Source organism: Frieseomelitta varia, unplaced genomic scaffold (genome assembly GCF_011392965.1).
Source record: "Frieseomelitta varia isolate USP_RPSP 00005682 unplaced genomic scaffold, Fvar_1.2 scaffold_816, whole genome shotgun sequence".
NCBI classification, from domain to species: domain Eukaryota; kingdom Metazoa; phylum Arthropoda; class Insecta; order Hymenoptera; family Apidae; genus Frieseomelitta; species Frieseomelitta varia.
Genome location: NW_025110608.1, coordinates 625,400 through 652,823, shown reverse-complemented (window position 1 = coordinate 652,823; position 27,424 = coordinate 625,400). Strand labels below are relative to the sequence as shown.

Here is a 27,424-nt window from a genome sequence, read left to right as displayed (position 1 = left end):
GACAGGTTTCCGTCAGCTGGACCGCATTTTGACGGCGCTCGCGTCTCTTCGCTGGGGGTCCTCTGCATTTCCGAGATGCCTATGGGAAAATCTTGGCGCGACTTCCTACTACCGCAACGCCATGACAGCTGTTTGCAGTTTTTAAGGTTTTAGCTTCATGCAAATCAGTCGCTGGACCGCTGAATTTATTGGCTTCGAATGTCAAGCATTCAAAGACAGTGGCGAGAAAATCGTGATACTCCTTTGATCTCCACCGTGGGACCTGGGTTCTCCATGAGCTTCCCCGAGTTTCATCTTTTCCAGTACTCGTGAGAATGAACTCAAGGAATCCTCGACATATGAAAATGAACGTGAACACAGTTTCTCAGTGTGATTAATTGAAGTTTGAAACGTTTCTGAAAAAACGCATCGAAAAATTCCCCCCACGACTGGATAACTTCGAAGATTGACGTTTCTCTTAAAACTTGCTGCACCGACTTTTCAGTATTGGGATTAAAACAACGAAAATTGAAGAAACCCTGACGTTTCATCGCACGATCCTGATATTCAAAGTTCGATAAAATGCTGGAGAATATGTTACACGGCAAGTTTCCAGCTGTAAAGAGAAAATATCAATCTTTGATAACCAAACGATGAAACCAACAATGAAAAAGATTTCTCGATGCTTTCGTCGCAAGCCCATTTTTCTCTCGAAAAAAAACGAACACACGACACACTATCAAAGTAGAATCTTTACGAAGCTAAAGCTGGATCGTCACGTGATATTCTTCACCTCGAAGATTGCTAACAGCTCGGAATATCGACAGATAAGATATTTCGTCGATATTATTTCAAACAAGATACACGGAACGGAGAAAGGAATAGGTATTATAAATTCTCCCGTGGCCTCGTACCTGTAATCCCGTGGCGTCCCCGTTTTCTCCCACGGGCATCACGGGGCCAATCATCACCTCGGCCCATAAAATTCGATCCACGGTTTCCACACGCGCGCCTCGTCGTGCACGGGGCTCTCGTCTTAAACGGATAAGCCGGAATCCCCGACGGATTTTCCGCGTGAGTAGCGTGCAAGAAACACGGCCGACGAAATCTCGGACGTTTAATCTCCGAGAGCGGCCTTTGCCTCCTGGTCATCCCATAGTCCCGTCCAGCTTTATGCAAATGGCACGGTCGACACTCGGTTGTGTGGCGACCGGGGTTGCCGCGACAGGAGGAGGAAGGGAGGGGCGCGAGGATCGTCTCCTATGCAACGCGCGCCGGCTCGCATTATGTGCACCATCCGGACGGGAGAGGAGATGGTGGTTACGTTTCTCCTCTCGCACCCCATAAATTACCGGGCGTACAACATTTAATGGGCCGGTGGCTGGTGCCGTGGTCCCAGGTCCCCTTTGCTACCTTAACGCCATATCGCGTGTTTAAAACGCCGCGGGGCACTCACGAGCGGAAAATACACCCGGCGACGACGCCGACACCGACGACTTTATTTTATTCAGCCTCTGGCCCCTCGCGCCGATAAGAATACGAATATACATACAGACGATATGTATGCCGTACGTGGCTAAGGACGGTCTCAATGCTGGTAACGTCTCTCACGGCGTACGTATATGTGCTTTCGGTGGTAATTCATGGCCGTGAAGAAGGTTCGAGGAAGCGTTGGATCGGTCTTTTCTTTTTCAGAATTTTTTTAAAGAACTTTCAGTCGAGGGATAGGGCGTTTTCTATAAAAGAAATATTCAGCCGTTAGCAGTTCGTCGAAGGATCAGCTATTGCTGAATGATTGGGAATCAGTTTTTGTTAAAGGATTTTAGTTTCGTTTCGACTATTTGCGCTGGGCAACTGATTGCGGACCGTAACGAGTGACCAAAACTGTATACAATAATTCGTCGATTTCTTTTTCTTTTTGAACCGACGAGTTTGATATCTCTGGATAGAAATGATTGAGGAGTAATAAATTTATTATTTGTTTTATTATATACTTAAAACTCTCGACATGCGTGGCACGTCATTCCAGCGCAAGAATCAGTTCCCATGAAGAATTTTAGCTTTCGTTGATCGTGCATTCGTGGGAAATTTGATGGTGCAAAACTGTGTACGATGAATAGAATACGAGAAAGGAATTCGTCATGTGTTTATATCATATTTGAGTAACGTGGTAATTAAGAGGTTTTCGAGTTGGACGAATTGGAAGAGGATTTTATTTTTGATTCGTAGGAAACTTTAAATGTGTACACAATGCATAGAGTGTAAGAAAACCATTAAAATGTGAAAAAGCAAAGTATCGAGTTGGCTGAAAAATAATTTCCTCTTTTTTCTTTTTAATAGATAAACGTGCAATTGACTTCACTTTAAACCACAAATTCATTGTGCAACCTGACAGCTAACTGTTCAAACTTGTTTTGGAAAAAGAAAATGCACGATCTTGTTAACAATTGTTTGTTTGGCGTCGTTTTTATTAATTAGATTCGTTATTATTTGATTGGTGCATGTTGGTGGACGTTCTATCGAGGCAATAACCATTGAATTATTACTGGTTTTGTATGAAAGTTCTCCAGTTTTAATGTAATTTTTTTTTTTTATACTTCTTTAATTTCGAGGTCGAAGTATTACTTAGATCATCAATCGATATAGAATTTAGGTACCAAAGGTGTAATTTTCCATCTTCCCTTTGAGTTCAAAAATTACGCGAAGCCTATTCACGTGGTATGAATGGAGCACAACCCTAAAACCAGTTTAGTAAAACTCGATTCTCTGTTAACTTTGTCTGCCCATAGAAATAGAGACTACAATCTTTCTTACTATGTACTTATTCAAATAACTTCCACGAGACAGATACAAAATTCCAAGTTTATCTAAAATCTGAATCGAATTTTGGATCTGATTTAAAAAAAGATAAACATTGCTAGAAGGTAAATCTTTATTCAAAATTTCTGTAAACTGAAACAATTTTCTAATGGTTCGTTACTATTAAAAAATACCTAATTTTCTAATCATGTCACGCAAGTGAGACCTAATACTTGTAATTGGAACTATACCTCTAAATATTATAAATAAATTATTAAATAGTGTTATATATAGTATTATAAATAAATTATTAAATATTTAGATAGAGTTTTAATTATAAATAAGTTATATACTCTTTCTATCGCGTTACTGTTCCTACTTCCACTATACCTCTAAATATTATAAATAAATTATTAAACAGTGTTATATATGGTATTATAAATAAATTATTAAATATTTAAATAGAGTTATAATTATAAATAAATTATATACTCTTTCTACCGTGTTTCACGTGAAATTTACCGTTTCAACCGTTCGAATCAATTTCATTGAAGAAGTGAGTTACCATCGAGAGGAAAAAAGGAAAAAAAAGCGAACGGCGGAATGGGAGAAAAGCGAAGAAATGCCAGCGCGTAAGAAATTGCAGCGACGTCCTCGAAAGAAAACCGCATAACGTGGAACCAGAAGCGAGGAGCAATAAATCGCGATACAAACAATTTAAATGGACGATCGTTCACCGTTAGGGCCGAGAGAACGGCCTCGAGGGAACGCCATCGTAACTCGGAATTAGGATGCCACCTCTCTGCTTTCCCGTTTAAAGTATCGTCCCGGAAATCCGTGGCAGAAGCTCGTTTCGCTCGTGGCCGTTCGTGCAACGTTGAGAAGAAGAGCCCAGGTATATTTATAGGAATTTCTGCGCGCAATAAGTCCCGAACGTCATGCACACGGGCTAACAAACACACGCTGAATCCTTTGAAAGTATAACTCTCTGCGTGCATGAATTATAATCGTCATATTTCACTAACGTTTGTCGCGATTTTCATTCCCGGTAATGACGTTTGCTGTGCCGCGATTTTCGGCCCCGGAATCGCATAAATTCTGAGAATTCTTCCCTTCGTCGAGCAGCGTCCGCACGAGCTCGTCTTGATGAATTCAACAACATTCAGAGAGGATTTCAATTTGTTCAAGTACTTGAGCTGACAGCCAGTTTAATTCGAGATCAATTTTTGGTTGAAAGTTAATCTCGAATTTTTACTGCTATTCCCTGCGTGAATCTTTAATCGAAATTTTCGACATATTCCATTTTTTTTTTATTGCTATTTAAAATTTCTAAACTTTTAGGATCTCTAAGTTTCTTAAGTACGATCGTACATATCACGGGATTTCAGATTATAGAGTTAACGACTTCAAAATACAAAATCTTAATTCCAAGGATTTCAACAAACTAAAGGAAAAAACAGTCTTTAGAGAGTTTTGCATTTCAATTTAATCAACGGGAGAAAATCGATAGCCAGTACAAGCGTTGAGAAGTCGTTTAAAAGAATAAGAAGTCCAAACCTGTTCTTACGCTGCGTACAGAAAATCCAGACGAGATCAGGTCCAAGGCCCAGTTCTATTTGTCATTCGTACGAAACCAGATTTGTCACGTTCGTTCGTTGGGGGTATAAGGCCTGCTCTCAATATAAATATTATCCCTTCGTATACCTTACTCCGCCAGACATGCATAATGCCAGCAGCGCAAATTATCTTGCCAAACGTGTCTTTTATCTTCGTTCAATGAAATAAAATTTTGAATTTTACGTCCGACCTAATTTTTTTCTCTTCGTATTTAAAGAACGAGGGGTGGAACTTGCAATTGATAAATTTCCACATCTTGATAATATTTTCAGAGAAATTCGCAATTTTCCAATGTATTCTTAATTTTGTTAATTTAATTTAATTTTAATATTGCATTTTTATTATAAATGATACCACAAGGTTAAGAGGATGAATTATATATTTTTTTGAATGTTACTTATTTTAATATTATTTTTTATTTTAATATTTCTTATTTTAATATTATTATTATTTTGATATTTCCTATTTTAATATTATTATTATTATTTTAATATTTCCTATTTTAATATTACTATTATTATTTTAATTATTAATATTTCTTATTTTAATATTATTTTTATTATTTTAATTATTAATATTTATTATTTTAATATTATTATTATTACTATTATTTCTTCATACTTTTCTATTCTTACGCAGCAAAAGTTTATTAATTTCAAAAAAAATACCTCGTATTAACGTCGTCGTACGTATTTTTTCAGGAAGATGGTCCGAAACCAATTGTCACCAATTCTCAACCAATCGCTGCGGAACTTACCACAAAAGTGATAAAAACGTATCCATTTAAGATCCTAAACCAGAATTACACGGTGGACAGATTCATAAATTTCAACTACAACAAGGAAGCTGCGAATTACCTTTTAACGAAACAGTCGAAGGATAAGTTGAACGAAAATGAAATCGACGTGTTGAAGCAGGTAAGCTATTCTTTCTCAACAGAATATAGCTGAACGTAAAGAGACTGGCCTTCAATCTCTTTGCTCAGTGTCGTTAATTTCGCGAACGGATGAATCTTAAACGGCACGCTCGCTGATTCGGAAACATCCTCCTCTGTGTCAATGCATACGAACGATCGCATTAAACGATTTTAATGGTCGCCGGGAAGAAAACGGGAAGAAAAAGTAGCGAAACAGTAGTTGCATACGTAACGCTGTTGCAACGTCGAGCGTCGAATTAGCATAAAGGCTGTCCGGATGCGAGCGCGAGGTATCTTGTTCATGTTTATCGATGAGGGCATGTAATCTCCGATAATCGATAGAGATAAGATCGGAATCACGGCGTAGAAGCGGCTCATCGCGCGGGAAATTACTGTTCTTAAACGTCGGGAAAATTGAAGTTTCGCGCTCGAATAAAAAGGAGACTGGCAGAGGAAAAAAAAAAAAAAAAAAACAAAGGACTTCCACCTTCTTTCTTTTTCGCGATTCTGCGTTTATCGCGTTGCCTCTCGTAGCCTCCCGAGGGATGATTTCTTTTTTTGTCAGAATGAGTGTACCGCTTAATCCGGCGTTAATATTTTATAAAACTAACGAGAATTCGTGGTACAAAAATGTAATAAATTCCTGGGACGTTTATGGCGCTATATCGGTAAATTGGCTCGCAACGTCTAGAATTACTGAGCCGTTTCAGAAAAATGTTTTTGAAAAATTTCTAATGAAATTTTCTTGGAGAAGGTTATCCTGAATTCCGTTGTCCTTCAAGAGAAGCAAGTTTCCTTATGATTTCGAAATTTTATTGAAACATTTTCTAGAGGTCTAGAAGACTTATTACTGATGCGTGCAGTTCTCATGAATTAAAAAATATTTAAAATTCTCTCTCTTTCTACAAATTTTAATTATTCATTTAGACACTCATCGTTAAGTGTAAGAGTTCGAGGAAAAACATCGATGGAAAAAATTAACAAAACATATCGATGGAAAGTTTAAAAGATTTTTTTGACGCCAAGATTGGACGAAATTGCAAGTACTTACGTAGATATAATTACGTTCCCTCGAAACCACTTAGAGCTGATGCAAAATACCGGAGGAATCAACGGTGGAAACTTATCGAGCGTTCATTGGATGGCTTAATATAGAAGGGAAGAAGAAAGGAACGAGCTGCAAAGAAATTGGAAAATTTTAATTAAACGGAAAGATCACGAAATCTCGGATCGCCGAAGAAGACGTTCGAAGGAATGCAATTTCCTGCGTGTAACGCAACTATGATAATATTGCTTGTAATATGGTAACATGGTTTCCTCTGCCAGCTTCTCCACCTCGTCCTCGTTGCCTGTCCGTTCACTCTTCTCGTTTGACATTCGACCAGGATATTTCGCTTTATCCTTGTTCCCGCGTAATGAATCTCTGTGAATAGCTTCATCGATGCACGATGGTGCGATTTATGGCGATAATCGATAATAATGTAACTTTCGTTTTGAAAATGAAAGAAATTGCTGAGATTGTGTTAGAGAAAGAGAGAGAGAGAGAGAGAGAGAGAGAGAGAGAGAGAGAGAGAGAGAGTAGTCTTCAATTCACAGAATGGAGAAATAGTTGATAATTTAGAAAATTATCAAACGTAGATAACGATGAGATTTTCGCTTAATTATTTTCTGATTGCGAAAAATAATGACTTAACTGGGGGAAACGAGTTAACCATCTTGTAATATTGTGTAAGGTGAAAGAGGACATAAATAGCTACAATAATTTTTATAATTTCCTCCTTTATAATTGAACGAAATTCTGAGTATGGCGAATTCGAGTCACTCGAGTGTCTAATTTCTTGAAGATAATCAGAAAAGTTTGTAACCTCTTGAAGATAAAATACAAGAAAGAAGCAATATTTTACAAATATTTTCGTGAATTTCAAAGTTTCTCTAACATTCTCAAAACCCGTACATCTTATTTCCTCTGAAAGAGAAGGAAATTTAAAAAAGAAAGAGAACAAAGTGTAAATTACGAGTAGATGACTTATAGTTTTTCGCGGCAAGTGACTAAACTCCTCAAGTCCATCTCCACTAAACCTCTGACAAACTGTAAACAGGTGAAGTCTCTGTCGACCGAATGGCGAAAGAAGCTTATGCACCAATTAATGGTGGACCGTGACATAATACCGGGGCTGAGACAGAAACAAGTGCTGCGCGGTAACCGCTTGCCCCGGGAAAACAAGATACCTGGAAGTTTAGCTGGCCTGCCTAGAGACCTGTGGGACGACCTGGAAGATGGAATGTGGAAATCGAAGCCACGAAAGCGGCCTTTAATAGGCACGATGAACTGTATGTTAGATATGCCTGGATACGACGCGCTGCCATGTAAGAATTTTCTGGCATACTTGCGAACGAGTTAGTAGTTGTTGCGAATTACCAACACTTTTCCTTCGTCGATCCACTTCAACGTCCATTCATAGTTCTCTTTCACAGTATTTAGACAGAAAGAGTTCCATTCGCACTCGTTTCCATTATTCTGATGTTCTTTCATTGTCGAATACTAACTTCAAACAATATTCTTCATTATAGATTTTTATTAATTTTTATATAATGCTATTGCTATTTCATTAGGTGTCACAGCGTATCACAGCGTAGATGTTCATAGAATATATTTGAGGAAATAATTACAAGAATTAAAGAATACTGATTTCTTTCTTTAAGATTCCTATTCCTACAAAGAACTCACCGACTGGGGCTCGAAAAATTTCATCGCTACAGCAGTTAAGAACTGCGTGGCATTCTACGACACCAACAAATCTGACGTTTATCAATCTCCGAATAACGTGGATGTATCGGATGTTTGCGCGATAAAATGGAACAACGCAGGTAAAATTTTATTTTCCTCCCAAACGGTTTGATTATTATTGTCTGACAGAACACTTTACGTTTCTTCTTCGTCGTCAGGCAACAAACTGGTGATATGCACCTTGATGTTAAAAGTGCAACTTTACTGCATAGACACGCAAAAGATGATTTGGACGGTTACAGGCAGCAACATTGTGCGTTGCATTTGTTGGTCTGAGAACGACCAGCATATCGTCGTGTGAGTAATACCTGTCCATATAAAGATTCGTCGAATAAATAAGATAGACATAAACGACGTCCATTACTGTTCATCATTTGCATCGGTTAACGAGAGTTTATTACTATCTGATATCGTTTGATAAATGTCATTGATTTAATTACCATAATCATTCACGGATCGTTTGTACACGCCGCGTGGAAAATATTTTTCAATCGGCCGCGAGACTCCAGTTGCCATAAGTATTCTCAGACATCACTTTTTATTTATTCTGCTGCATGAATATTAATTCATTTGCGTGAGGGAGCGGAATTATTATTATCATTATTATTGTTATAACAAATATTAATGTATTTGATCATATGTAATATTATTATCGTTATTATTAAGAATTTTATACTTATGTGTGAACATAATTTTAATAACATTATATACATTTCAATACGATAATAATTGTAGGACTTTTGCTTTCAATTGCGTACTTCAGTTGCTCGTAGAAAATTGCTCGAGGATACGTACGGTATAAATTAGGGAGATTATATTTTAACGCATTGCAGCGGCACCAAGGGGGAAATCCTAGTTTATTCGGCGAGGGATGGCAAAGTTGTTCATTTATTTCAAATACAGTCAGCGACTGTTGTGGCGCTTGCATTCTCGTCGAATTATCGATATCTCGCTTCTTCTGCGTTGGACAAAAACATACGAATTTTCAACTGGACAAATTTCTCACCGCATCTGGACATTATTTATTACGAATCCGTGACGGTGAGTCAATTCTTCTCAAACACGAAGCCTTTCTTGGAAAATACTTGGAAATTCGTTGACAAAATGTATTGTATCATAGTACAAAAACTATTGTTGGCACCTCATTGCTTCTATTGCAACTTATATACTAATTAATCAAATCCAAATGCCTATATCGTTTAACATTTTCACGCGACTGATCTAGAAATCTTGATATTATAAAAACAAAATAGCGGTCTCTAGATTCAATAGAAATGTCGTCAAGAACATCCTGTCATTTCTAATTCTGAAACGAATGTTCCAGTCGTTGGCTTGGCAACCATACGAGAACGGTGTGCTGTGCATCGGCGGTGGTGTTGGTGACGCTTCGCTGTCTCTTTGGAACATGAACAAATTAAATCCGCCAACTTATCGCGACGTGAAGTTTAATGGCGCTGTGGAGAATATGTTGTGGAACAAGCACAGCGGAGAATTAGTCGTTCATTGGTCGTACTTGAAAGGAAGGAAGCAACGCACCGTGATGCCGGTTTTCGCGAGTCTTGATCGCATAGTGGACGTGTTACCCGTGGACAAGGAAATGCAAGTGAACGCTGTTATGTGGAACTCTGATCACACGCAATTAGGTACGTGGAACACATCATTTCAATATTTCTGTTAATTAATCTGTCTAGAATTATTTAAAATTATATAATCGTGATGTTGGACTGGTGATAGGTAGATTAGATTCGTGATGGAATTTTTCAATATTTCTATTAATTAATCCAATCCAAAAAATTGTTTAAAATTTATTTCGTTCGACGAGACTGTGGAATCGTTATTGGATCGAATGATGGGTAGATTGAGGATTTTTATGCATTTGTGAGAAATTTTAAATTTTCGAAAAATACATAGAATCCACGTAATAGAGGGAGATTGAAAATAAGATTGTAATATTTAATAGGTGAAGCCTATTTCCTTATCCACCTTAGTTTCTCATAAAAAATTAATTATTTTCTCATAAAAATCCTCAGTTTAGTGTGTCGTAAGAAACGTAATGAGGACGAAGCTTCTAATTAACGGGAAGAAGATCATTTTAAATATTCTTATGTGATAAACATATAGATAAAGATAGATACGTGTAAAAACCATTAATTCCGATGGCATTCGTATCTGGTTTTGTTCGTGTAACCATAGTTGGTTTGGGTTGCGTAAAATGCTGTCTGTAAGTGCAATAATAATGATGTGGATGTTCAAAGTATATGTGTTTTCATGTGTTCATTCTGGAAGATACGTTGAATATAACGGTACAGAGATTTTTAATTCCGACCAAGTTTTATATGTTCTTTTTTTTTTTTTTTTAACAAAAAAGTGTTCCTGTAAAACATTGATGCACACTCGTATTTCTCTAATAACAAAAATTAGAATTTTTTTGGAAAATATTGACTATTAGAAAAGAATATGTATTTTTGCACGATTCGTTCAGGAGAGAATCTAGTGTTATTAATCTCCATTGTTTCGTGAAGTATCCGTCTTAGAGTTGTAATGTCATTAAGAAAATTAATATGCGAATATATATATATATATATATTTTCTGTAGCCATTCAGGCAGACGATTGTTTGTTGATGTGGAATTTCTTCGGTAACGAGTCCCAATACTCAAAACCTAAGAAACAGCGCAAAATGATGCATGGAGATACAACGATGAATTTCAAAGAATTTAAATACTATGACATACGATAGAATCGATGTCGCAAGAAGGTGAATAAATCACATCTTCTTCGATCTTTTGTGATGAAAGTAAAAAACATATTTCATTACAGTTCCTCTTTTCCCCCTCTCCCCAAATTTAACTCTTACATTTACCTACATCACAACTGAGAGAACAAAATAATTACATAAATCTTTTGTAACGGAAGGAAAAAAATATATTTTATTACAGTTTCTCTCTTCCCTTTCACAAATTTAAATCTCCTTATATTTACGTACAACACAATTGAGAGAACAAAATTACATAAATAAATAGTACAGAATCATACAGAAATTACCAAAATTAAATTCCTTACGAAATTTCCACCTGCAAAATTAATAACTATAACCAAATCCCAGACAATGGTAGCATGGAATAGCACAGACCATTTCAAATTAATTCTACTAATTAAATTTAAAAAATAGCAAGCTATGAGGTACAATTAGATATCCTTTTTGGCAATTATTATATATATATATATATACACCCAAACCACTGAACCAGGTTGTAATTTTACTTGAAAAGAAATTTTTCGACGCTACGCTTTTATTGTACGTGATGTACCTCTCCAATACAAACATTGAACGTTCTACTCGTATCTCGATTTTCGCGGGAACATCAAAGATCGCTCATCCTCTTCTCATAGCGCGGCGATCAACACGTTTCGCCGAACATAACGTCGTATTATTTCCATTTGAAATGTCGTCCGCAATCGGGAGAAACGACGAAAGGCAAGAAAAAGGAAGGGGAGAGATCGCGAACGTCGTTTTCACGAGGCGATTATAGAGTGTGCACCGATTAAGGACGATTACAGTCGAATCGCGCGCAATTTAAATTTTCCCGGGACCATTTCGCAGCAGGTTTATCGATCGTCCGCGAGATAAGACCGTCTAGTCTCGTGCTAGGACTCTTAACGACCGACTTCTACTACCATCAAATAGATTTCCAAGTTTCGCCACCTTTAAGGCCGTACCGTGATTGTGAGTCACGTGATTATCTGTCAGCTGCTAATTACACCAGAAAAGGGTTACGTCGGCCATTCTGCGAGCAGCCACTCTGGCAAACGCCGCTGTAACTATCTGTCCGTGTCATTCGGTCCGTTTTCTTAACCGAACGCTATCTCGTTAACTCGAATTTAATGGACCAAAAGGGTTAGATCGTTTTATAGGGGGAAATAATTTTATTGCGCTTCTCTCGCAGAGTAAATAATTTTTGGGATTGATGTTTCGTAAAGCAATTGCTTTTATTCGGTTATTCGAAGATGAGGTTCATCATTGATTATGATTCGTCGATAAATTTGAAGAAGTAAAAACGGTGGTTTAAATCTGAATAAATACAAGATCATTAAAAAGAGAGAAAAATATACGTACTCGAGAGATTAAGATAATTAAAAACACACTAATACGTATACACGTATACGTCAATTTGTTAAAGAAACAATTCCATCTATCTAGATGTGTTTCGAGAAATGTTATTTCTAGAAATTCAATTCGCCAATTCTCATTATTTTTCACACTCTGCTGCCATCAGTGTCTTAACCGTCATCCTAGCCATCCGTTTATGACTTTTCACGATCTGCTCCTTCTAAATAAATAATCACCAGTCGCGACGCGCGTGTCTAAAGGCGACAGGCCTTTCTACTTTTTCACCTGGTCGCGCGACGCCTTTTTTGCTCGTGGCGTCGTCCGGCCATGGAAATCGGGATTTCGTTCGAGATTAAACTCTTGGCCGGCAAGGACGCGGCTAATGGTCTGAAATTACCGTGCTGACCGCGAGTCTCCTCGCTTAACATAAAGTAACTAGAACAGATGTCCCGGTATTACTCTCGCGCGCTAATGCCACGCTGCTCGCTAATAACAAGCGAGCCGGTGGGGACCGATGAAAAACCGCGCGACCAGGCCAGTTAGCCGGCGCGCGGATCCGGCGCGGAGAGCGCCTGCCACGGCGTTCCGCTCGAGCCGGCGCTCGATCGTGTCCAATCGAACGATAAGTTAATCGATGACGGAAATCAAGAGGCAGCCGCTTGAATTATCGCCCGCGTAATTTGGCCCCTCCTCGGTTACCACCGCAATTACCCCGTATCTCTGATTCAACGATAGTTTCGAACTTACGAGGATGATGGTCGTGATCTGCGAGCAGATCCGCTGCGTAAACTTCTCCCGTCGAGTTTAACGATGCTGTTCCGCGATTAGGGAATTGCGTATTTTTACGCAAGCGTCATGCAGTTCAGATTAGCTAGATACCGGGGGTTCGTCTGTTCGTACCTGCGCGAAATTTAATTGCTGACACGCGAAATTTAGTCGGCGATTAGGAGATTAATTTCCACTCGGGCGAGAGAGATGATTTTAGAAAATTTAACTCGCGACCGGCATTTAGATTAGGCGATCAGCCGATTATGAATTTTCGTGTATTAAAAACTATAACATCATGGCTTACATGGCTTCGAAATATTTCAACAGTTTAATTGAATTTTATTATTATAATTTATTTATTTATCACGGAGAATGTGAATGGCATAAATTATGTAATAATTTATTTGAGGATTAAAATAAATATAATTTACTTATTGTTACATATATATAAAAATACCCCGAAATACTCACACATTACAATATTTAATAAATAAAATTCGAACTTAAGTTTGCATAAATTACAGCAATCTGCCACCAACACACCACTCGTCATTTGTCTTTAATGTTAACATTAAATTTATCATTAATATCAATTATTAAAATTCGGAATGCTTGAACGTATACAACGACCATTCGTTGACCAAAAAGATCCAATCAATTCATCAGACAGAAAAAAAACGAAACGAAATTCCAGCAGATTGGAAATTCAGTCACTTCAACCGGCGATGTTCGTCGCACTGAATCACGCTCGTCCAACAACAGAAACAACAGATGCGCGCAGTTCTTAGTCGCGAACAGTTAATTGGCCAACAGGATGCGGTGTTTATGACTGGACAGTGGTCGTAAAACGGTTGCTGATTATTATTAGATACAATCGCGCTCAGATCGTCCGATACGAGCTTCTCGAACGATATTTATTACGGCCGCACCGTGGCAGATTCTGGCTCGATCCTCCTCCTTCGTCTTTTTCTCGCTGGCTGAAAACGCGAAACGAATCGCGGCGGGTGTCGGCCGCCCGTTTCGTTTCCTGTTGCCGCTGCGTCCCGACGCTCGCGGAATCGATCGTAATAGGGTACCCTCGATCTTGTAATCGGATATCAGGGCCGCGACGAACAGCCAGCCCGATTTGCATCTCCGCCGATGCAGCCTGTGTAATAAGAGTGGATTGGTGCTCGTGTTCGATTGAAATTACAACGGCCATGAATTTTAAGGGGGATTATTTTAATAACGTAACCGCGTTCGCCATTGCTCGAAATCGAGCGACCGGCGACGCTGGTAATTGCCCGGCGAGGCCCCTGTTACGTTTTCGATTTTCTCTTGTCGCGACACCGTCCAACTTGTAAACAAATTACCGAGTGACGTACGGGTGCCACCATCATGCGATACAAGTGCCTGAAAGTGAGCAAACAGTTAGCTACGATGGAACAAGGATCGCGTAGTACCGTTACAGAATTTACGTTTCTGTATCGTGTTCGTTTCAGTAAAATTGGAAGAATAATTCTTAGTTCCAAAGTCTTCCAATTCCTAATTCTCGTTAATTGTTATATGTTATTCTTGAGTCGTTCCAATTTGAGAAAGAGACCGAATCCCGCCGAAACACAGCCACTGAACGGAGCCCGACGCCAGAAATGTGCATGAAATGGCTATAGCCGATGTGGACGTAGTAAAAGGGTTGACAGTTATACCTGTAGCCGAATTTTTGTAAAAGAGCTAAGAAAGATTTTTATGTTCTAATATAACTTCTTAATTTCTAATAATATTATATTATATTTCTATAATATTGTATTACTGTAAATTTTATAATATTATATCTTATATCTTACAATATCTTATAATAACATATCTATCTAAAGTATCTTACAATATTATAACATTGTAATGTCTTATCGTAAGAAATATCGTTTCACTGTCGAATTGAAAAAAGAAAAAAAAAAAAAGAAAACAGAAAACGATCGTCTATGCCGGATAAACCCGGCTCTCGTAGTAAAAAGGGTTCAAGAAGAAGAATCAAAAGTTCAGCTTCGATCCAACAGATCTTCGAGATTTTCTTAAATCTCGCCGCCTAACTTCCCCAAGAGGCCAGCCAGTCTCGCGTACGGTGGAATTTCAAGGTGACGTCAGGGCTGCTGCTTCGTTCCAGATGCGTACGCACGAAATCCCGTACGCGTGTTCATGACTTGGGCCTTTGGACAGAAGTAAGACGCATGGTTGCACGGTGGCAGGGTGCGCTATCTGTGTGCATTTATCATGCGGACAGTTACATACCGGTCCCTGGTCCCTCTCCTCTTTGTCGCGGCATTAATGAGACGGCCGGACATTAAGGGAAATGGTTCAGAGAAAGAAGACGAAATCGGCGGGAAAAGGCCGAGTGTCGTCTCGTTTCCTTTCGAGGATGAAGTCTCGGTAAGAAGAGGATACCATCTGAAGCTGTCCGGGTGTCATGGTAGATAAAACGTATGATAGACGAAACACCGTCGAATAATGTCGCTTAATACTCCGCTTTCCAGAGGAGCGATCTGTCTTCTTTCCGAGAACGACGCTGTTCCGAGTTGTGCGGATAAATATAGCGTCGATCCGAATGCGTATGAACACACAGAGCAGTGTCCTCGCGATCTATCCGACGATTCAGACGAAAGATAATGTTTCGCGTTTCCTGCGGGCTACTTTTTTTTCATTGTCCCTATTTACCGCGAGATAGATAGACGTAGATCGTCGCTGGCTAAGGGAGCAACGAAGTATTTTCGTCGTGTCGTTTGTATATTCGGAGAGAGGATGTCGTTAAATAAAGCAGAACGAATTTTTAACGTTCCCCGTGGCACTTGGAGATTATTCTGTAGCTAAACGTGGATAAAGATTTTCCTCCGCTTCCCGTTTTTCTTCACAAGAAAAATTTGTCGACGATAGATTGTTGAAGAGTTTACATGTTGGTTTTAATTATTCAGAAAAATGTATTAAATTTCATCACAGAGAAGATATTGTATTTTTTAAATGATAAGTATGATACTAATTAACCTAGATATGATTCACTGATATAATCGAATATAATTTTGATACTACAGTTTTTTTTTAAATTAAAAATTATTTCTCTTAAAATTTACTCTCATTTTATCAGAAAAAAAAAATATTTCGATGTGTACTTTTTTCATCCTAAAACCAAGAAATTTGCTCAAACATATCCAGTATGTCTCTACTAAACATGTCATTCAATCGACAACAACTGCTCTTGAAAAGTCAGCTATATTTTTATACCTATTTTGATATAATCACAATTTAATTTCATATCCTATTTCGATATAATTACAATTTCTCTCAATTAAAAGTTACTTCTTCCAGAAATTATTCTCATTTCACCGAAAGAAACTAATATTCTGACGTATACTCTTTTTCTTTTTTTTCATTGATCCTTCCAATTCTAAAACCACGATCAAAGAAAATTTGCTCAAACATACGTAGCATATCTCTACAAAACAATATCGTTCAATCGACGACAACTGCAATACAAAACGCTCATGAGAAATCTGCAGACGTATCGTTACGTCAATTGCATAGTGCACACCGCTTAATTACCTAAATCACTTCCTCTCCGCCGCTTGATAAATTCCCAGACAATCCTAGTAGTTCCTGGCTCTCCCTCTTCCTCCGGTGATCTACAATTTTCTTCTGGGTGAATCGACCGTTGGGAAAGAAAGCGGAAGGTCGAAAAACGGGGGAAAAAAAGGGAGGAGGAGATTGGTGGGCAAGAGCTACCGCGGCAGGGGGCTCGATTACCACGTAGGGGTAAAAGAGCCACGTAGCAGCGCGTACTATCCGCGATTCGAAATGGCCAGGCCATAAATTAGTTGGCCGGCTGTCTGACCGCGGCCAGATAGAGCGAAAGAGCGACCAATTACTTCCCTTGGACGTCATATTTCAGTTCGAACGTCTTAATAACCGAGGATGCTGTTGGCTTCTACTCGAAACGGACCGTGGACGGGAACGAGAGGTGCCCGAGGAGGTACGTACGCGAAGGAAAATCAGGAAACGAGGGGAGGAGAAGAAGAAGAAAAAAGAAAAAGATACAAACGATAGAGAAGATTTATCCGCGATCGACTCTAAATCTCAAAGGCTCCGCTTATCGTTTACTCTTCCTGGTCGAAGCTCCTTCCTTTTGCGATTATTTTCTCGTGGCTGCTTCTGGGTGGATGCCAGAGAAAGAGACGGTTTGCCCAGGCTGCGGGTTTATCCGACCACCTTGACGTCTTCATGAGATTATAAACGCGGCCAGACGCCATGGATTCGAATAACTGCTCGCCGCGGTTTCGTTAGCCGTCTCCTACGTGGTGGTTAACGATCATCGAAATAGGAGTGGTTAATTAGTATGCACAAGCCGGATGTCGACGGTCATGGCTGTTTCTAAGGACGGAGGAAATTGTGATGGTTTGGAGTTAATTTGGAGCGGATCGTTTATCGGTCGCAGCGAAGCTCCTTCTGTAATTGAAGATGCTTGTAGCTGTTAAATATTTTTACGTTGATTTAACGTCTTGTAACGTAGCGGAAAATGTACTTGGAAAATGTTGAAATTGAGATTTCACAATTACGGCGAAGTGTATTCTTTGTTTTTTTTAAAATTGCAGTAGGCCTCGATGATATTTCGCTTCTGAATCTGTGAATGTTTCAACGAATGAAAGTCAAGTCAGTTTCAACAATGAAGAGAATGCTACGTCATTAATATATAATTGCGACCTCTACTTCGAAGAATTTAGATCAACGGCATCTATGTTCATTAAATCGTTCTGTCGAGATGTGTATTTAATATAAAAAATAGAATATTTAAAAATAACTATTAATTTTATTATCACCATGGAAATGTTTACTGACACTTATATATATTGTAGCCATTCTAGTAGAAATTCTTCATTCGTTATTTAATTTTCATTCGTAGAAATTATTCGTTATTTAAGTTTCATTATGTAATCTTCATTAAATTATTAGTAATTGTATATTTTGTTATATTGATAGTATTTTTATACAAACAACTAAAATTAATTACGGAGTTATTATTTATTTGTAGTATTTGTGATATAAATTTAAATTATCATAATCACTACAATTACTTTTATTACCTTCTATTATAACGCAACTTTTAAAGTAACAAATTATAGTTAGATATATAGCTAGATATATGTAAATCTAGTATCTTACAACTTACTAGCAACTAGTATCTACAACGACAATAATTGAACATATATCAACCATACAATACACGTATTTCTCGTATCTCTAATTTTTAGAAATGTAATCAACGCGAACGAAGACCTGCAATTTATTCTTAATCAACCTTCTCATCAATAATCCCAAAGAAAAAGAAAAAAAAAAACTTTCGCCAAACTACGCAGTAGTCCACGTAGTTCGTCCAAGTATGCATTATTTCGCAAATTATTTCGCAATTTGTTTCGAATCAGATTCGAATTACGAAGGATTCTCCTCAGACACGCCGATTCTGAAATTCTTTCTCAATTCTTTGGACGGTTTACACACTCTCCCGCGCGTAAATCATCGGACGGATGAAAATGCAACGTGGCGCGAGGGGAAAAGCGAACGTGCAAGTCGGCCATAAAGAGGTGTGTTGCTCGCGCGCCGGTGTGTATGTATTCACCTTTGCATACGCGCCGCTGAATCACGTTCACCGTTTGCTTGGTAGCTGTTAAAAGCGCCGTATATCATGTCGCTAAAGGGCATGAATTGTGGGTGGATCTGATTTGGAGAGAACACCGTGACAAAACTAAAGAGCGCACTATGGGCCGGCCGAGGGAGCCGCTCTAACGAGCCGCGAGCTTTCGATTGCGCGATCCGCGCAACAGCTGCGTTTTGCGCAACGCACACGTCGCTCCGCCGGGGCACAATTGCACCTAGAACCGATTTCGAACCAACTTGGCCGCTGAAACAACGGCCGGTTTAAAATGGATTTATTGGACGATCGTTCCTCGTTTCTCCTCGCTGGTTTCGAGATATCGAGCGCGAAACGTTCGGTTGCGTAATTCTCGCGTGGGACGATTCCCAATGCGTGGAATAACGTGACAGATTGTTCTCGGCTTAGTTAGATTCGGTGTATCGTTCGAGTAAATTATTATTTAAAAACGATCGTTATTTGGAATTTACCGGCCCGATGTAATTCTGTATTCTTTGCAGTCGTTATGAGCGTCAAATGAAACAAATCGTGGAAACATTTTTTTTTTTAAAGCAAATAAATCTGTGAGGAAAGCTATGTATTTTTGGTATGGTACTATTTTTATTTTCTGCGTAAATATATATTTACGTTTCACGAAAGAAAGATTAGAGAGATATATATTATATCTATATATTTAAATAATTCCGTCCGATGTAATTCTGTGCGTGAGAGCTGTAGTTTGCAATCGTTATGAGCGTCAAATGAAAATAATCGTGAAGACATTTTTTTTTTTTTTAAGAAAATAAACAGGTTAAAACTGTGTGGAAAGCTATGTATTTTTTGATATGGTGGATTAGTATTTTTATTTTGTGCGTAAATATGTATTTACGTTTTACGAAAGAAAGATTAAAGAGATATATATTATCTATATATTTAAATATTCCGAAATATTTCTACGAATATTGTGAGAAATTTTCTCGAATTTATTAATATTACTTCCAATGAATGTTACATATTTTTACTTTTATCTTATTAATTTCATTCGCTTCACCGTAAGAAAATTTTATGCTCTGTCTCTTTCTTTTGTTACACTTCTTGCGAAGAAGAACCTACTATCGTTTTAACTAACGCTAAAATAGACATCTACCTTTATCATCCTCTTTTAAAAATCAAGAACTTGTTACCTCCCTTTAAATTCGAAAACTTTCTCCCCGTCTCCCTCTAAGAATCCAGAAATTGCGAATGGTTGTAGTCATCAGCGAATAACTTTCGCAAATGAAAATGATCCGAAGGAGTCTTTCCATCGTGAAATTATCTCGTACACACTGTGAACTCGTTTCGAGCTTCCACAAAATTCCATCCACTCAGGAATTCGCCACACGTTCGTTCGTTAGTAGCTGCTGATCACGATCATCTTAGCTCGAAGAGGCATCGCCGGTAGAGGGGACTCATTAGAATAATTCCATACGATTATTCAATCAACGTCGTTCATAATTAACAGGGTTCACGGTGATGTAGTGGTGGCAAGTTTACACGAGCGTGTAAGAGCTACGAAAGAAAGGCGAGTAGCCGCTGGACTGATCAACGGCAACGAGCAATTTAGGATTTTTCGAGGCGAAGCAAAACCAGACTGAAAAATCGACCAGCCGGCGCACGGTAGCAATTTGCTCGAGTGTTTTATGCTTCATCCAATCAACCGGATGAATATTTTCTCGCTTCTTGCTCGCAACGACAAGTTTTTCTAACCTTGAGAACTAACTGGAATATAAATTTCCGCGTAAACGCGTAAAAATTCGCAAACATCTAATTATATCGTGCTAATGAAATTTCAGAAGATTTTAGAACTGTTTCTATGTACTAAAATATTTTCGTGAGCCAGCCCTTCATGGGTCGTGAATATTTAATCCGAAGTGTTTGAAAGTGTAGACTTTCTATAAATTCTTTCGTTGTCAACATTGAATATAATTTTTCTAATGATAGGTCAAATTTTTGAAATGTAACCTAACTCGCGGTATTTAACTGGCTCGTAATTCAACTGCGATTTCATTCGTTCATGTAAATAATTGTTTCGCCCATTAAATATTGTGAAGAATATTATACTTTACTGCACTGTTTATGTACATTAACATCTTGAAATTTCTTTGAATAAATAATACTCGTAACTATAAAACCTCTCTAAAATTTATGAAATTTTCATACAGATTATAAGACTGCATTTGATTGGAAATAAAATCAGTAATTAGATTCATAAAAGCTGAAATTACGTTTAAATTACGAGTTTTAAATCGTGAATTTCTCATGAATGCGTTAAAAATTCACAGACCTCTAATTTGGTAAATACACATATAATTTAATGAAACGTGTTAGATATTTATATTTACTAAATTATATGTTTGTTATACAAATTATAAATATAGTATATATAATTTACTAAATTATGTGTTTATTACACAAATTATAAATATAGTATATATAATTTACTAAATTCTGTGTTTATTATATAAATTATAAATATAGTATATATAATTTACTAAATTATGTGTTTACTACACAAATTATAAATATAGTATATATAATTTACTAAATTCTGTGTTTATTATATAAATTATAAATATAGTATATATAATTTACTAAATTATGTGTTTACTACACAAATTATAAATATAGTATATATAATTTACTAAATTCTGTGTTTATTATATAAATTATAAATATAGTATATATAATTTACTAAATTCTGTGTTTATTACACAAATTATAAATATAGTATATATAATTTACTAAATTATGTGTTTATTACACAAATTGTAAATATAGTATATATAATTTACTAAATTATGTGTTTATTATATAAATTATAAATATAGTATATATAATTTACTAAATTCTGTGTTTATTACACAAATTATAAATATAGTATATATAATTTACTAAATTATGTGTTTATTACACAAATTATAAATATAGTATATATAATTTACCAAATTATATGTTTATTATACATACATACATCTAATGCCAGTAAAATTTCAAAAGATTTCAAAACAGCTTGTACCTACTAAAAAAATTCTCCAACGCGTGGAAACCAGTGTACGCGCTTTCGACAGTTTCCAAGAACGTCTCCGACTTCGATCGTCGAATTACCGCGCGGCGAGTGTGAGACACGCGTCGAAAACCGGAAGATGTGGCGTACCAGCGGGTATCGCCGGTCTCGTTCGTATTTCCGCCAACTGGAATCCGGATATCTCGGCCGCGAGACAGCGTGCAGCTGCGCGAGCGGAATTCTTCGCATAAATTGTGCATGTGTGCACGTCCGTGGACGAGCGTGGGCGGTTGGAAGACCAGCACTGGTGGGGTTGCAGACCCTCGCTGGACCATGTGGTCTGTCGGTGCGCGCAGCGTGAATAAATAATCGCGGAAATCTCGCCGCGGATATACCTAGACGGTGTGGTGAGTGAGACGTAAATGGAGATTCAGCCTGATTCCGCATCGATTTCCATCTGACGCCGGTATCCGCTCTCCGCCGACGCCGTTGCCAGACCAGCTGGCGAATCGCGTTCCTCCCCCCGTTGTCATAAGCGCCGAGAATAGCACGAGGACGAGAGGATCGGCAATATACACAGGGCTGTGATGAATTTGTAAGTTGAAGTTCTGATGGCGGTTGACAGACGGCAAAATAATTTTTAAGGTACAAAGATGCATAGATTATGTAAAATATTCAAAACACAGTATCTGTTGTGTTATCTAGGTTCTATCTTTTTAATTATTTTCACAGGAATTTGTATAAAAATTCGCAGCCTGATGATGAATTAATGTCATTTGAAGTAGTTAGATATACAAAATATTTGAAATACAGTGTAAATATTTAAGATACAAGGAATGTATAAACATTTTTATACATTTAATTTAATTTAAAATACATAGTGTCTGTTGTAATATCTAGGCTCTATCTTTCTAATCATTTTCACAGAAACGTGAATTTATATAAAAATCCGCAGTTTAATAATTAATATTACTTGAAGCAGTTAATAGACTGCAAATATTTATGCATTTGTGGAAATTTTTAAAGCACAAAGATACATAGAATATGTAAAATATTCAAAATACATTTATTACAATATCCAGATTCTTTTGAATCATTTTTAGGGAGATACCAATTCAGATAAAAATCCGCAGTCTGATAATTAATATTATTTGAAGAGCTGAGATGCACAGTTGTGAATCACAGTTATTAAATGATTGATACGATTTACTCTAATAATTTATTACAGTCTTTTATGCACTTTTAGGGGTTAAGATACCTGATTAGATCCAAAGTCGAAAAATGTTGTCCTGCTTAATGCTTAATAGAGAATATAAAAGAAAAAGAGAAATCATAACTAAACGGATTCATTGAAGAAAATTCATTAAAGTTCGTCCAAAAATGTAATTTTGAGTAAACATAAATATATTTAAAATATTCGTATTTCAATTTTTTATTCATAAAATGTTTATACATCTGGAATAAATAAATAAGAGTGATCATTCGCTCAGTTTTAACTGTGTAACTTTCTCGACGCGAGGTCCGTCGAACCTTTATCCCCCCCGTTTTCTGAGAACGGAAGCAGAAATAACAGAAACTCTCTCGGAGCAATATCAATTTAATTTTTCGCCGACGTACGTTCCATTCTCAGTTATAGCGCCATGTGTATCCCGTGTAATTTATAGCTCATTAAAACTATTAATTTACTCCATAAAACGTGAGCGGGGAACGAAAGTTCGAACCGCGCGGCTATCCTTTTCCCGTGCGCTCGATAATGCCCTCGCCTGGGCCCCTTTTATAACGCGCGCGTGCGCCCGCACGGTCGAAAGCGAACACGGCGCGGATCGCCGGAACAGAAAGCGGCGCGGAGAGAAAGAAGGAGCGATCCACTCAATTATTTCTCGATCCCGCGGCGCATGAATGAACGAATAGATTCCGGAGACGCACGCGGCTGATAAATGCGTGCCGGCCTCGCCATTATTTTCTATAAACGGTCATTACTTGAATTTATAGCGCCGGCCGCGGCCGCGCGCTTGCGTGTTCGCCTGCGTGCGCTCGCCTTAGAAACTCCGCCATGGAAACTCCAGTTCGTGTATTAAGTCGGACAACACGCTTGCTGCGTGCGCTCGTACGTTTCGCGTACTGTTTGCGTATATATACGTGCACGCGTGCACGGCCGCGTGTGCATGCACGCCTACGATCCGGACGCGAGACTTTATCGGAACGGACCCAGCTAAATTGGACCCAGCGCTGATACCCACCTCTGCGCGATACAAACGCGCTGGTCGACGCTCCGCGCTCTCACGAATCCCTAGATTTTACGTCGACGCGGGTGAAATGATGCTTTGGATCGGGAGAGTATTGGGGATTTGTCGGGGTGAATATCATGACTAAAGTTGTCTGTCTCTTCTGAGAAGACCTCTCAGATAACATCGTGGATAAAAGGCCGAAGAATCAATAAAGTTGCGCCAGTTGAGCGGTGAAAATTAGTTTTTGTACCTCGTCGAACTTCGGTATTTTAATGTTCAGTATTTCGCGGTTGATACTCTGATTTTTATAACAAATCACCGATCGTGGACAAGGCCCGTTCGCTACAGTGCAATAATCGCGCATTCCTTCGTTATAACAGAGATACGTTTCTTAATGGTTAGTGACGAATGTTTAATGCTAGTGTCTTAATCAGTTAAATTTTTCATGGAGTAATTTCTTCCTACCACTGTGACACGAATGATGGTTATCGCGTGATGCCGTCTGACGATGGACGGAGCATTCTACTTGGAATACGCTGTCTTTAGAACGTGATTTGAAGCTTGGATAATTCGGAGATAACATGGTAACTTTAGGTAGACTGATAGAGAATGTATTCATTATAATTACAACCTCCTTGTAATTTTTCACTCAGTCTCGTACCTCATTACATTTAAAATTTTTATAATTGTATCACTTTTTGTACTAATGGGTATTCTTTTTACCCATGAAAATGAATAAAAAACGAATTTTAATACTTACAATTACCTAATGTTATTTTTCAAATATAGTTTGATCGAAGATTAGATAGATCTTTAATTCGGAGTGTTATCAGTAGAACTCGCTCTAATAGTTGACTCCGAGGGATGCAAGTCTGATTACTTGCATACGATCCGAATACGGTTCTGATTCTGCAGGGATAGAAAGAGAAACGGAGAAACAGTGAAATGAACTGAACTAAGTGCCGTTTAATTACCAAGAAGAAATTGCCTTCAGGAATTATTGAATGAAACAAAAAAACGAAGGGACAAGTGTGGCATGTGCGACCAATGGAGAGAAAGACCCGATTAGATTTAATAACGCGGACGGCCGGCAGGATTTCGCAGGTGGTCGTGCATTTTTATACGACTGCCGGCTGAAACTTCAGCCAGTTGTAACTCAAGTCAAGGGGCTACGCACTTGGCCGGCACAAAGCTATCTGGAGATCTTCGTTGCATTCTGCTGAAGAATAGACTTCTAACCGGTGTGAGATACGCGGCAGGCGAAGATCGCGATCTTTCGGTCCAGGCTATTCTCTCCTCTGGCTTGCCCCGGTGGCTCGCGTCGCCGCGCCGTTGCATAAACTCGCCACGAGTCGAGAGTCCTCTCTCCAGCCTCTATCCACCGCTGTCGATGAACAATCTACTCTTCGTTCTATTCTCGCGCACGCTGCCTGCGATATTGTTGCCTGATAGAGGTGGTAGGTGTGTAGGTGCTTGCATAAATATTGCGTTCGAAGTCAGGCAGTAGGTTTGAAAAATAATTAAGCGTGAAACGAAGTGAACGAGTAGGGGCCGGTGGTAAAATTGCAAATCCAGAGAGCAACATCTTGATGAAAGTAGTAGTACTTTGAGACACCGTTAGAATATATATGTTTTTCTATTGCTTTTCAATTGCTGTTATTACTGCATTCGTTTTTACACAAAAATCGTTATTCTCTACAATTCACGCCTAATTGTGGAATTAATATGCAGCAATTACCTCCTAAAACACACGTTATGGAAAAATAAAACTGAATGTTTCATTAAAACTTGCTTTGCTTGTCTTGGACATGCCTCCAAGATTTCAAGATGATGTCTTTACACAAAAATCGTTATTCCCTACAATTCACGCCTAATTGTGGAATTAATGTGCAGTAATTACCTCCTAAATCATACATTATAGAAAAATAAAACTGAATGTTTCATTGAAACTTGTTTTGCTTGTCTTGGACGTGCTACCAAGATTTCAAGGTGATGTCTGTTTTTCAAAATGAAACTATGTGTTTTTCTTCAGATGGTCGTGATAAATTCATCGACCTGTCATAGTGAAACACTCTGGAACATCGGAGAAAGCGCAACTATCCTTTAGAGATAGAGTAAATCAATGCATTGACGCTCGAGGTCACCATGTCGAACGATGAAACAATAATTTCTTGGTATGTTCAACGCAGTTGAAAGGCAGTAACTTGTCCTTGAACAACCTTGAAATATCAACGTATAAAGGTTGATGAGTTCGTCATGGAACAGGCTACATGTCCATCTGAAGAAAAATATAGTTTCATAGTTAAGAAAACAAAGATCACCTTGATCTTTATCCACGAAAGCACGTCCATCTAGACGAGACTTGTGGTCACCCCTTGAATCAAAGTGAAACATTTCTTTTTATAACGAACAGTTTAACATTTGCTTATACAAGCACATATTTTGAATATTTAATTTAACAGAAATACGCTTGAACCGTGGATGAACCAATCATCCTCAATTTCGTTCGTTTACGATCCACAGCCACGACACACCATCGCAAACGAGGCAAGAAAAATTCACGAAGGCAAGTCACCCGACAGGGACTCTAATTCCACGACACACGAGCGCGTGTGGCGTTCTTTAGAGAGCGGCGAATCGGCGAGCATCGAGAGCATCGAGGCCGGGACATTTCGCCCGGATCGAATCGCATTCCATCGGCCGTGATTTTTTCGCCGAACCGGCGGAGAGTTAACGGGCCGGCCGCTGGCATAATTAATTCTTCCGGGCGGCAACATACAAGAACGAGAGTCCCTTAAGGGCTCCCAGGTGGCCTGGACTGACTCGCGGCTCTTCCGGCGACCTGGCAGCCCGGAGGGAGCCAGCTGGAAAAAAAGTACGCGCCTCTCGCCGCGAGAGAGAGAGAGAGAGAGAGAGAAAGAGAGAGCAGAGGTTGTACTATCTACGAGGGCCCTCTTTGTGCGACTCGTGCCGCCACACCTGCGCCAATGTACCGACCATTGCCACCATCCACCTCTGGCCACGGGGACATGCGGAATATAGAATCCCATATAGGTACAGAGGAATGTCCTCCAGGAAGTGGACGGCGAGCGTTCTGGCTGACACCGCGAAAAACCGGAGCGAACGAAGGAACAAACTTCTTTGAATTGTCCCGTGATTTTGATGTTAACGAGCCACGTTCGACGTTCCCGTTGGCGTCAATCGGCACGTTCCTTCTGCTCGCTCGTGCGCACCAGGGACAAGGGGGAATGAATTGAGGGTAGGTTACCGAAGGAGGGAATTTCTTGGACGTTTCTGATCATTTTTGTAGGATCTGATATATGTTTCGATACACTGTTAGATGCACTGATTCACGAAAGTTATTCAAACGAGCAAGCTATAAGCTGAATAACGGAATTTTGGAGAATCTCGTTGCTGAATCTGAATCCTAAGCGACAAAGTATCAGTTCTACGAATAGTCTTGCAACTAGAATGACGCATGGTGAGTTTATTATTTTTATAGCACGTCTAGTAATTTATTCAGAAATTA

The 27,424-nt window shown here is 38.6% G+C and overlaps 1 protein-coding gene across 3 annotated transcripts in view; it reads left to right on the top strand.

The window, feature by feature from the left end:
* The window catches only part of LOC122536230 (cell division cycle 20.4, cofactor of APC complex-like), a 318,886-nt gene that overhangs the window by 221,142 nt on the left and 70,320 nt on the right, over window positions 1–27,424 (top strand). Inside the window, exons 2-8 of one of the 3 annotated variants that reach the window (XM_043668422.1) lie at window positions 5,097–5,312; window positions 7,411–7,678; window positions 8,015–8,179; window positions 8,258–8,396; window positions 8,933–9,140; window positions 9,424–9,742; window positions 26,419–27,376. In XM_043668422.1, coding sequence (XP_043524357.1) covers window positions 5,097–5,312; window positions 7,411–7,678; window positions 8,015–8,179; window positions 8,258–8,396; window positions 8,933–9,140; window positions 9,424–9,742; window positions 26,419–26,486 — 1,383 coding nt within the window. In that variant the 3' untranslated portion in view covers window positions 26,487–27,376. Of the gene's footprint in view, window positions 1–5,096; window positions 5,313–7,410; window positions 7,679–8,014; window positions 8,180–8,257; window positions 8,397–8,932; window positions 9,141–9,423; window positions 9,743–10,695; window positions 10,974–26,418; window positions 27,377–27,424 lie in introns of those variants that run through there. The other 2 variants (XM_043668420.1, XM_043668421.1) reach the window with 2 other exon arrangements.